Source organism: Chrysemys picta, chromosome 2 (assembly GCF_011386835.1).
Source record: "Chrysemys picta bellii isolate R12L10 chromosome 2, ASM1138683v2, whole genome shotgun sequence".
NCBI classification, from domain to species: Eukaryota; Metazoa; Chordata; order Testudines; family Emydidae; genus Chrysemys; species Chrysemys picta.
Genome location: NC_088792.1, coordinates 245,173,702 through 245,186,820, shown reverse-complemented (window position 1 = coordinate 245,186,820; position 13,119 = coordinate 245,173,702). Strand labels below are relative to the sequence as shown.

Genomic DNA, 13,119 nt, shown 5'->3' with positions numbered 1-13,119 from the left:
CTTAGTTTAATAAATCAGTTACTTTTAAATGCAAAACGTGTTAGTTGCAAAACCATGTTAGGAGAATAAGTAAAAAGTAAAATGCAAAACATGATTAAAAATCAATTTTAATTGATTCCTGCTTGCTGATTTAAATGATGATTACAGAGAGTTAAATAATCAATTTTGATTTAAATCAATCCACCCTGATACAGTTATTGAGACATTATAAGTCTAACTGTACTGTACACAAATTGTCTAACTGTAATGTTTGCATCTTCCAGTCTAATCCATTCAAACAAAGCCTTCCCCGTTTCCAGTCTTAATGACATAAGTAGGACTTCATGCAGGCATAAGGGTATGTTCAAGTATATCAGATTGCAGAATTGAGGCCTAAATCTCTACTGATCTCAAATCTGGTATCTGCCAACTCACTCATCATCCATGCCCAAACATTGCTGCCTCAACATCTTCCAGTAAAATAAGCATTTTCAGTTCAAATACATTTCAATGATAACCAGTCATTTGACTTAATGACAACATGATGGTAATACTGTTAACTATACTAATTGCATCAATCTAATAAACACCTTCACCTTGGAGATGGGTTATCTTTTGGCAAACATCAACTTATTTAATTATAAATGGATTTGCATTCCTGGTGCTTAAAAAGTAATGGTAGTGCCAGAGAACACAAAATAATCTCTGGAAATAACTCACCTATTATTACTATTGGCACAGTCAGGAGCGGGTCCCCAGTCAGAGTGGTTTCTTCTAGTAAGGGCATTCTTTTATCTTTCCTCCCAAGGTTGTCACCAAAATGCTGCACTAGGGAGCTCAAAAGTTGTCCTTCGCTTTCAGGGCCACTATAATTTCTATTTGAGAAAAAACATCAGTTGAGCATTACAGCACATTCTTCAAAAATTAAGTCGCTATTGGATCATTGCCTTAAAACTGTCGAACTGATAAAAAACTTTGATTGCATTACGCAAAAGTAAAACAAACACTAATCAGTTCACATACAGAATTTTATTCTTCAGTATAAAACTTTTCCCACACCGAATATTGCTTCTTTGCTACAATAATGGGGAAAAAAATATTTCCTCCAAAAAAGACCACAAAAGGATACAGGCGGCAAAAGAAAAGGACCTGCAGAATATAATCTAATGTGTGTCTCATTCAAATTCAGTGTCTGATTATAAATCTAGTGATTTAAACTATTGCTTTCCCCACACCCTTTTTATACCTCAAATGTAATAAGTATTTGGTTCTTGGCAATAACTGCCTACCAGGCTTTCAGCAATGCCAAAGCTTAGGTCAGACATTTATCAACCTATAAATATGATATTTAATTACAAAGGTTTTTTTCCCTAAATTGGTCAAAAAATTAAATGCAATACTTTCCAAAGTTTTACTAGACATGTAATTGATAAATTACTTACATCTGGGGTAATTTATATTCAAATTACAACTTTAGTTCAATGCAAAAATACCTTATTAAAAATAATTAACAGACCCCTTCCCAATCAGGCAGGTACTCCCAGATATTTTAAGTGAATAAAGTTGCTGACTAATTAAACCATATCCATTGTCTCCTGTCTTTCTTCCGGCATGGCTGGACAATGCTAGTAAGTGCCTCTCCACCTATTTTCCCCAGAAACTAGAGTAAAGAGGTTCATAGTCTTACTGAGTCTACTAAAACTGACAATTACTGTTATTGTATCACTAGCCTACTGTGATGCCAGTTATTTGCTTCCTTAAAAAAATGCTTTTTTCCATTTCACTCAGCTTGAATAGTAAAAATAGATTAGTTTCATCTCACTCCTCCTCCAAGAGCATATTTGTTCTCAAATGAACTTGCATAGTTCTGCAAAGTTTGATTTCCAAGCACTGTAGCAGACTCAGTTTAAACAAATAACTTTACATTGGAATATTTAAAAAGAAAATCATGAGAATATTTTTACTAATTTTAAATGTTGCAAAAACCTGTTTTTACACATCTAAATTGTGCACCTAAATCAACCAGCAGTGTCTCTTTAAATCTAACTATTCTTTGTCTCCCCTATTATGTTCTTGGCATCCATAATGTTAAAAGTAATAAGGTGTCACTGAGATGTGTTTGTGTGCATATTAAGTGCATAACATATTCTTTAGTTAGGCAGCAGTATCTTGTATACAGATACTCTTCTCTAAGATTCAAATATACTGCACTGTACCATTTGGTTTGAAGTTCTAAGTTCCCAACCAAAATTGAAGGACTGCGGTGTCCTGGACAATGTGGATTCTTCTGTAGTAGGATGCAACACCATATATTCACTGTGTTTATCCCATGATAGAAACTATCTGAGATGTGTTTCTTCTTGGTTCTTTATCAGCCAGGTAACACAGAACAGTACATTAAAATTAAACTAAAAGGACTGTTCTTTAAGTATTTAACTGAATCCAACTTTTAATTTATATCCTAAAGAAAAAATCTTCGTTAACTTTGAGTTAAGACTGTAGGACTGCACCAGCACAAACCACGAAAAGAAAAAAAAAGCAGCTAAACAACTCAACACATTACCGACACTCCACTCATCAGTTCCCTTTTCCAATTAACTCCGTCCAACCACACTCCATATATCTCCATCCACATCTCGAGGAACCAACATGTAGCCTAATGGCAACCATACACATAATAAACCTACACATAATATGTAGATTTCTACTCTAATTCCTACCTAACAAATAAAACCAAATTCAAAGCATTCCTGCTAACCTTCTCTCTGCAAAATTTCATTCAACCCCTTAGAATCCCCAAAGCCTTTCTCCTCACATCCCCACTCACACCCAGATTCCTCTCTCCCCCTTCCAGCCCTACCTGGGATATCAGAAGTAGTTGATGGATATGATCAGTCAATTACAAAGGCTCAAAAGTCTGATTAAAAGAAAATAATTGAGATTAACTGTGAAATTTCAAAAGTGATCTGCATCTAGTCTGCAGCATTATTTGAACATAAAAGACACATTTGGAGTTTGTAGGGACTATGAATGTTTAGCTAGAGGTACCAAAAGAAATGTGAAGAAAACATGATAAATTCAAAAGTGGGCCAATTAAAAATGTATCCTCTACTTAAGTTAGTATATGTGATTAAAATATTACATAGAAAATTACTTTGTTCTCTGAAGAGTTATCGTGTCAGGTCCGGAGACTAAGTTTAATCATTACAATGTGAAACAGCAATTTTATTCCTACTTTAAGTGAAAATCTCAATGAGGTCTTAACTATGGAGTTACTAATGCCATCTTCTTTCTAATCTTAAACCAAATATGAATGCAAAACCCAAAACAATTTTTCTGTAACAAGGATAACACATCATTGTAGCCTTGGTAGACAACTTTGGGAGTGGGGGAGATTTGCTAACATGACTATGACTCTTATCCTGAATAACTACAAGTGGGCACAACGGTTTGTCAGTTACAGAGTCAGGGCCAAATAATGTTATCATGGTCATAACAAAGGCATCTAATAGTATGTTTTCTTCAGATAACCAAATTTAAAATTAGCTTCCTTATTTATTGCAAGCTAATACTTTTAGGTTTTTTGTTTTGATTTTTTAGTTATCAGTGCAGAAAAATTGTCAGGGAAAAAGTTAGATTTTCTATTATTTATATATAATCTAAGTCAAGATTTTTTTTCCAGACCAAATAATATCAAATTCTTCTGTAGCATCTATCATTTAACTGGCCGTGGCATGATTTTGTAGGAAGCATGCCTTACAAAATGCTATACATTTTAAAATGGTGAAAACTTAATTTAAGCCACCCTTTCTTCAATAGACAATTTCCAATTTTAAGTGATTCCTATTCCAGTACAATTTTTAGAAAAATACTTCTGCTAAGCCCACCCTTGGGTGGGAGATAAAATACAGGTTTTACTCTCCACTAAAATATAGGCTCAAATTTAAATTTTGTAAAAACAAGCTTTTAAAAATGTTAACACCAATAAAAATGTTTTTAAAACAAATGTCCACTGAAAATAGTTGTTCATTAAAGAAAATCCCATTCAGTGTTTGAAACCCAGACACTGCAGTACTAAGAACCCAGAAATAAAAGGGAGAATCAACAAATGTGAAAACTACTTCACTGATTTTCACTGTCCAAGTTGAAACAGAAGAGAAGTATACAAACAGCATAAGTAGTGACTAGTATAATTTTTTCCCCACCTTTCAATTCTTTCACTTTTAATCTAAAGTGCTAAAGTAATAAGTAAACAAATGTTTGTTTATAACAGGATTTCTAAATTGACAGTGTCTCAGTCCATTCAAAGTTTAAGACTACACATTAATTTTTCCAACACCCATAGTAATTATTATAATCCCTACTTTACAGTTGAGTAAATGCACCAAAACCTTGTGCATACTGAGCCAAAGGCACTACAGCCTTGTCTAAATTGAGCTTTTTCTTACAATCTCTCACCGTCTAGACATGCTCTTGAACAAGGTTAAATGACAGGGCTGTAGAAACATCAGCAGCCAGTCTACACTAATGCGCTCACCACTGCTACACCAGTGAAGTTACAATGGAGAGAGAAGCTTGAGAATAAAGCTCAGTGCAGACAGAGCTAGAGTTTTGTCCAATCACACAATTTCTGTGGCACATTCAGGAACAGAAACTAGATCTCCCGACTCCCAGTCCTATGCTTTAACCACTAGATATATTTTTCCATATATACAAGACAAAATAGGAGTAGGGGTGGACAACAAATAATAGCTCCCTAAAAAAACAACAATACTTTCTTGGTTAAACTACAATGAGCGCCAAATATTCAGCAAAATACTCTGAATTTGCATCCTTAAAAATAGCAATGCAAGTTATTTTCTGCACACAATCTTAGGCAAGCCCATTTTTGTGTACATATTTGACCATGTGTGATTCCCACAACCAGAAGAGCCCCCACATCCTTCCATTGCCCCCTATTCCTGTCCCCGACAGCTGTCTCCTCCCACCCCTATTCGGCTCATACTCCATCCCTGTTTCCTTCACCTCCATACCCATACCCACACCCACATCACAGCCATTCCTGTCACAACACCATCTCCCTGCTCCCTACCCGCAAGATGGTCTTTCCCCTTGCAACCCCACCTACCTGCCCCAACACATATCACAGCCACTCCCTTCACAACCCCCACCTTCTCCGCCCCAAACTACCCCCATCACAGCCATTCTCTTCATGACCCCCCCATCCTGCCTCCCCACCACTACTCTCATCACAGCCCTTCTTGACCCTGACATCCCACCCCTTCACCACCATCACAGCCATTCCCCTGGTGACCCTACTCCCCGCCACCCACATCTCTACCCCGATCGTGGCCATTCTCTTTGCAACACCCCCATCCTCCCCACCTCTACCCGCATCACTGTCATTCCCCTTTCGACCCCATCCCCCCCACACACCATCCCCATCACAAACCATTGCCTTTGTAACCCACCTCCTGCCCCCCACCTTTACCCATCATAATCATTCTCCCACCTCCCTGCCCCTCCACCCTCCATTACTGCAATTCCCCTGGCAACCCCACCAACCTGCCCCCCCCCCATCCATCATGGCCATTCCTTCACAACCCCACCTTAACCCCGCCCCCCCCCCACTACCCTTATCACAGCCCTTCGTGACTCCACCCATCGCGCCCCCCCACCACAGCCATTCCACTGGGGACCCCCACATCTACCCCCATCACGGCCAAACCTTCGCAAACCCCCATCTTCTCCCCCGGATACACCCCTACCCACATCCACGGCCATTCCCCTGGGGATCCCACTGCCCCACCCCCATCAGGGCCATTGCCCTCGCGACCGCAGCATCTCTCCCCGCGTGTCCCCCCCCACCCCCGCGCTTCCCCGGCCTCTCTCAACCGGCAGCGGGGACTCGGCGTGCGGCTTCCGCACGGGGGCGGGCAGGCGCCTGGCCCCACAGACCGGCGGCCCGGCGGCCGCCCCCCCGGAATTCACCTGAAGTGGCGGGCCAGGGAGCAGCGGCAGCACCACACCCGGCATGGGCGGGCGGGCGCGGGGAGCCGGCTGGCGGCTGAGCTGAGCGGCGGCGGGTCCGGGCTGCGCTGCGCTGCTCCGCCTCCTCCCGCTGCCGCCGCCGCACTGGGGCCCGGCTGGCTCGGTGCCTCCTCCCCGCCCGGCGGCCTCAGGTCACACGGGGGAGGAGCCGGAACCGGCGGGGATGGGGACGCGCCTGGGCGGGGACTGCCGCCGTCTCCGCTGTGGATACGCGGCGGAGAGAGAGAGAGAAAGCGGGAGGGGGCCGGGCCACGGCAGGCGAGACAGCAGGCGACGCGCAAGAGGCCACAGCCGGGTTAGGATGGGAGAGGTGATGGAGCCTCGGAAAAGGGGTATTGAGCATCCCGGCCTGTGCGGGTGAACAGCCCCAGCAACCACAGCCCTGGGCGAGCTCGTCCCTACGACCCGTCACAGCCCCAGGCCTTCTCCCACCCTGGCCCCAGACAGCAACACACCCCAACCCCTTCCTTCTTCCACCCTGCCCCAAACAGCAACACCCTCATAGTCCCTTCTTCTACCCTGCCCCCAAACAGCAACACCCCATAGTCCCTTCTTCTACCCTGCCCCCATACAGCAACTCCCCAGAGCCCTTCTTCCACCCTGCCCCCAAACAGCAACTCCCCCAGAGCCCCTTCTTCACCCTGCCCCCAAACAGCAACTCCCCCAGAGCCCTTCTTCTACCCTGCCCCCATACAGCAACTCCCCCAGAGCCCCTTCTTCCACCCTGCCCCCAAACAGCAACACCTCATAGTCCCTTCTTCTACCCTGCCCCCAAACAGCAACACCCCATAGTCCCTTCTTCTACCCTGCCCCCAAACAGCAACACCCCATAGTCCCTCTTCTACCCTGCCCCCAAACAGCAACACCTCATAGTCCCTTCTTCTACCCTGCCCCCAAACAGCAACACCCATAGTCCCTTCTTCTACCCTGCCCCCATACAGCAACTCCCCCAGAGCCCCTTCTTCCACCCTGCCCCTAAACAGCAACTCCCCCATAGCCCCTTCTTCCACCCTGCCCCCAAACAGCAACACCCCATAGTCCCCTTCTTCTATCCTGCCCCCAAACAGCAACACCCCATAGTCCCTTCTTCTACCCTGCCCCATACAGCAACTCCCCCAGAGCCCCTTCTTCCACCCTGCCCTAAACAGCAACACCTCATAGTCCCTTCTTCCACCCTGCCCCTAAACAGCAACTCCCCCATAGTCCCTTCTTCTACCCTGCCCCCAAACAGCAACACCCCATAGCCCCTTCCTCCACCCTTCCCCCAAACAGCAACACCCCCATAGCCCCTTCTTCTACCCTGCCCCCAAACAGCAACTCCCCCATAGCCCCTTCTTCTACCCTGCCCCATACAGCAACTCCCATAGCCCCTTCCTCCACCCTTCCCCCATACAGCAACATCCCCATAGCCCCTTCTTCCACCCTGCCCCTAAACAGCAACTCCCCCATAGCCCCTTCTTCTACCCTGCCCCAAAACAGCAACACCTCTCTCACCCCCCACAGAGCAACTTCTACCCCTGGAAAACAAACCCTCTCTGACCTCTCAGAGGCAGCATTAACAGCACTTTCTCCCCCACACAAAATAGACAATTCCCCCATTGCTCCCTGCGCCACACAGGCTGTAACACCCCCATAACCTGTTACTTGCAGGAATACCCTTCTTCACACAGCCCACAGATAGTAACTCTGTTAGGACCATGGCAGCCAAAGATAGGAGCATAGACAATCACTGTACCTCATCAGGCCAGGAACCCATGTAGTCCAGCATTCTGCTTCCACCAGCAGCCTGCATCAGATACTTGAGAGGAAGATGCAAGACACTCCATAATGGACAATTATGGAATAACCCGCTATTGGAGAAGTTTCTTCCTACAGCCAAATGCTTATGTCCTGAAACACCAGTGTTGATATAAAAACATTGAAATTACAGTGGCCTAACATGTGACCCACCAGATTTCTGTGAGCTGTAGTGGGGCTGCAGAAAGTCTGTATTCCTGGCCTGTGCATGACGGACCAATTCTTTGGGCCCTGCTTAGGTTGCCAATTACGGTTGGATATATTCCAGGAGGTTTCATCACATGACATAATCTTTAATTCCCGGAGACTCCAGGACAATCCTGGAGGGTTGGCAACCCTAGCCCTGTTGAAGTGTCTTGAGTAGAACCCACACATTTAACTGCTGGATTTTGTCCCAGATAATGTAGAACCATTTCTGCACCAAAATGTTTTGCATAGGGTTAACCTTTGTAATCATGTGATCTTATTGGTCCTCTGGTTCTCTCTCTCTCTATTATTAGTAGCATGGTAGAGTTTAGGATCCTTAGCAGGGTATGTATACACTGCAGCTGGGAATGCGCCTCACAGCCTGGGTGGGCATGCTCAAACTTATTCTGCTTGAGCTACCCTGCTAACAATAGCAGTGTGGAGACTGCAGCCTGAGCTAGCCACCAACTCTGAGCCCACCCACCGCACTGGGTCATTGCTCAGGTGGCTAGCCTGAGCCACAAGGTCCATGCTGCTATTTTTTAGCATGCTAACTTGAGCAAAGCTAGTGCAACCCTGTCTACCTGAGCTGGGAGGCTGTCAAGGCTGAATCCCCACTCTGTCACTTAGAGTACAGAAGGTGGGGGCTCGCAAGGATTTTAAAAATTAATACTTGCCACTCCAGGCTTGTATTAGACTCCCAAGATTACAGCTTTTCTCTAACTGTGGCTTGGTAAACACTGCCACCATCTAAATGCAAAAAAAACCCTTGGACCCAGGAAGGAGCACTTGGGAATTCCTCCCTGTGGGGTACCCTTAGGCCCTTTCACACCCTCCGCCCCCCGGGGAAAGAGCAGAGACAGAAAACAAAGGAAATTAGCTGTTGCTACCAGCTTATCAAACAACATGCACAAACCTCTTAGGACACCAAAAATCCAGTCCTGTTCTTAAAAAAGGTAAATTTGATTAAAAAAAAAAAGGAACAAAATATATCTGGAACTTAGGCTTTTGCTAGATTTTAAACGAGCAATTCCAAAAATTAAGCACCCAAAATAGCTTTCTTGGGGGTTAGCTTAAAGGTAACAAGCAAACAAAAGCATCCAGGGTTAGCACAGACGGTCTACAAGCCTTAAAAAATAAACAGAAATAAACCTAATCTCATCTTCCTAAACATTCCTAAGTTACTTACATATTTGGGTTGTTAAAAGTAGTTCTAGATATGATCTGATGGTTTTCATATCTGGTTTAAACTGTACACAGCATTCCTGCTGCCAGTCTCTTCAGCCCAGAGAGAACAACAGACAAAGGGAAAGTTTCTTTCCCAATTTTAAAATGTTCTAGCCTTCCTGTTGGCTCTTTTGGTCAGGTGCCTACTTTTTTTTTTCTTTACCTGGGGGACTTTTTAATCCTTTACAGGTAAAGTAAGTAGAGAACAGCTACCAAGAGGGATTTGCCTAGGGAGGTTGTGGAATCTCCACCCCTGGATATTTTTAAGAGCAGGTTAGTCAGGGATGGTCTAGATAATACTTAGTCCTGCTATGAGTGCAGGGGACTGGACTAGATGACCTCTTGAGGTCCCTTCCAGTCCTATGATTCTATGACTTTCTAAGACTGAGGAACAAACTTCTGCTCTCCCTCATACTGTCTGTTTTCCCCCAAAGAAAATAAAAGATGCCCCAACAGAAGCCTTCAGGAGCTCAGTATAGGAAGCAAAAAGCTCAATTGCAATCTAGGTTGCAGCAAGTTGCAAATTTGATGGAAAAATAGCTGAAATAGAACAACATAGACCAGGCTTTAGGCAGTAGTGATCGGGTACAATAATTGGCATAACTTAGCTGATGCTCTGAAGCAACATGAAAAGTCGCCAGGCCATTTTACAGCCTACTCCAAATGGATGGAAGTTGAGTTCAGGCTCAAGCTCAATAAATGCATAGACACACCAAAACCAGTGCATTAATGTGGAAACCCAGTATTGGAGGAACATGCTTGAGCATCTGATCTCAATTACCCTCTTCCTTGCAAAGAATAATTTGGCTTTCTGGAGCTTGTTGCATAAGTTGTTCACTGAAAATAATGGAATATTCCCCAGTTTGGTAGAGCTCCTTGGGAAATACGACGATGTCATGCCTGTGAACCTACGTTGAGTAGTTAATAAAGAAGCTATGGACCATTACTGAGGCAAAACAATCAAAATGAATTGATTGACCTTATAGCAAGGAAGGTGCTCCATAACATATTGATGTGGCTCGGCAAAGTACTATGCCATAATAATGGACTGCACTCCCGACAGTCACAGCGAAAATATGTCATTTACAGTAAAACTTGTTGATGACTAGGATGGCTGTATCCAAGAAAAGGAGCACTTTATCTGTTTCTGGTCTGTGGAGGACTCTACTAGAAAACGCTGACAGAACTGTTTATGGACGTTTTGAATGAGAAAAAAATAAAGCTTCTGGACTGCTCAGCCAAGGCTATGACAATGGTGCAAACATGAAGGGAAGAAACAGTGGCGTCCAAGCAAGGAGCCTTGCATTGAATCCAAGAGCTTTCTTTGTGTCTTGTGGCTGCCATTCCCTCAACCTGGTTGTGTCAGATGCAGCATCATCTTCTTTAGATGTAGTTAGGTCAATGCATTGTCCATGTAGATCCTGAGTTGCTTACATTGCCTATTGCCACCCAGGTCTGACAGCTGGAACCCCTCCACAGGAGGCTGACAGCAGGAGCCCTGCTGCCACCTCCTGGTGATGGATTGAAGTTGGGGAGGGAGAGCCCAAACCTGGGCTGCCTCCCAGTGAGGGATTTGGTGGAAGAGGAGCTCAAGTCCGAGCCTGGGCAGCCTCCCGGTAAGGGATTGAGGTGTGGCGGAAGGAGAGCCTGGGCAGTGGGGCTCCAGCTGTCAGTCCTGGCATTGGGGCTCTGGCTGTCAGTGCCCCCACAATGCTCAACACTGTCAGTTAAATCAATGCAAGCACTCCACTGTGGACATTAAAGATCAAATTAATTACTGTGGTGGCTGTATATCAACTTAAATTACATTGACCTAATTTTGTAGTGTAGACATGTCCTAACAGAGTCTGCCCAGAAACTAGCACCAGGTGGGTGGAGGATTTGACTGGGTGTTGTTACCAGATAGGGGTGAAGGTGAGAAAGAACACAGAGAAAAATGAAAGTGAAAGAGGGTATGTTTACACTGCAAAAGACACTCACAACAGGAGTCTCAGAGCCCAGGTCAACTGACTCAGGTGCATGCGACAGGGCTAAGAATAGCAGTATAGACATTTGAGTCTGGAGCCCGGGTTCTGAAACCATTGAGAGGAGGGTCTTGGATACTCTCTACACTGGCTGTTTTTAGCCCCATAAACCAGAGTCAGTTGACCCAGGCTCTTTGACTTGCTGCCCCAAAGTTGGGTTTTTTGGGGGGCACACAGTGTAGATGTACCCAGGGAGACAGCCTGAAGGAGCAGCTGAAAGATGGTGACTGACCCTAGAAGAAATCTGGGCAGAGGTTATGAGTCAGAGGTGCAGGCTGAAGAGTGCTCTTGGTGCTGTGAGCAAAAGAAGTGGTTTCCTGCTATTTAATTCCTTCTGCATTCAGAGGCATAGGACTTTGTGCTTTCTTTGTAAATAAACAAAACCTCCCTCAAAGTAATACTTGACTATCACCACTTTCCACTCTCAACTGGAACATGCCCAGGGCCCCGGACTTTGACTAGATGCTTGGGTCAAAAAGGGACAACAAGTTTAGAAGCTTTTATTGGACCAACTTCTGTTGGTGAGAGAGTTGTGGAGCTCAGGAACTTCTCTCTCACCAACAGAAGTTGGTCAAATAAAAGATATTACTTCACCCACCTTGTCTCTCATATGCTGGGATCAACAAGTCAACAACACAGCAAACAATGAAGTACGAGAATTCATGCAAGTGAAAAGTTTCATGTTAATATTTTTGTAAGGTTGTAGCTTCCTTCTTTTCCACTAGATCTAAAAATTTCCTGAAATTCACTACACTGATAAGCCATTTGTCTTGATTTTGTAGAACAACAAGTATATTTGAACTCAAATTTATACCAGACTTTTATTATAAAGAAAAAAAATAGTTAATTGCATTTTGAAATCACCATTTCACTGCTAGAACATTTGCAAACTCAAGTCCTTTAATTGTATCATTCTGAACTATTTTGTTACATTAGCCTGGCACAACAAAAACTGACATTTTTATTTTTGCATATACGGGGGTAAAGATCATAGGCATGCGCACGGGGTGTGCCCGGACACACCCTAATGCCCATGGGCCGGATCCAGATCCGGCCCCTCGGGGCTTTGGATCCGGCCCGTGGGATTTCCGCCCCCCCGTGGTGCCGCAGGCCCCGCGCTGCTTTCAGAAGCAGCCATCAGGGCACCATGTCCCTGGGGCCAGGGGGTTGCTCCAGGCACCGCCTCCCGAAGCTCCCATTGGCCGGGAACGGGGAACCACGGCCAATGGGAGCTTCAGGGGAGGTACCTGGAGGTGTGGCAAGGGCAGCATGCAGAGCCCTGTGCCGCCCCTCCCCTCCCCCGGGGCTGCGCGGGGACGTGGTGAGCGGCGCGGCATGGGGCACTGGCAGGCAGGGAGCGCACCGCTGCGGGTAAGCAGCGCCAGGCCGGAGCCCGAACCCCTCCCTCCCTGCCCTGAGCCCCCGGCCTGCACCCTGTTGAGCCGGGCTCCCCTTCCCCAGGGCTGGGCTGGCTGCTTTAACAGCCCCATTTGCTCCCTGGCAGCCTCCCACCCGGCAGCACCAACACAGCCGCTTAAGGTGCCCCGTGGGGGTGCTGCCCCAGCCCCCTCCCCAAGGCAGTTGCCCCCCTCCAGCGCCCAGGGCCCCAAACCCGCCTGCAGCTCCCCGCGCTGGCCGGGGGCCTGGGCACCACCCGGGGTGGGTCAGGCCACCCCTGAGCCCAGCCCACCTTAAGTTGTGCCCAGGAGCCAGCAGGTCCGGGTCAGGGGGCGAGCCCGGCCCACAGGCCCCCCCGCAGCCCAGCTGCGAGCTCAGCTCCCCGGCACTGTTCGGAGCTCCAGCCCGGCACCCTCGGCCTGGAGTCCAGCCCTGGGAGCAGCCCAGTCCCGCTGCA

The 13,119-nt window shown here is 46.1% G+C and overlaps 1 protein-coding gene across 2 annotated transcripts in view; it reads right to left on the bottom strand.

The window, feature by feature from the left end:
• Positions 1-6,105, bottom strand: part of OSGIN2 (oxidative stress induced growth inhibitor family member 2) — a 30,727-nt gene extending 24,622 nt beyond the window's left edge. The window contains exons 1-2 of one of the 2 annotated variants that reach the window (XM_005299370.4): positions 5,971-6,105; positions 700-854 (exon numbers count right to left, since the gene is read on the bottom strand). In XM_005299370.4, the coding sequence (XP_005299427.2) occupies positions 700-766 (67 nt within the window). In that variant the 5' untranslated portion in view covers positions 767-854; positions 5,971-6,105. Of the gene's footprint in view, positions 1-699; positions 855-2,195; positions 3,477-5,970 lie in introns of those variants that run through there. The other variant, XM_065585880.1, reaches the window with a different exon arrangement.
• Positions 6,106-13,119: the final 7,014 nt, after the last annotated feature.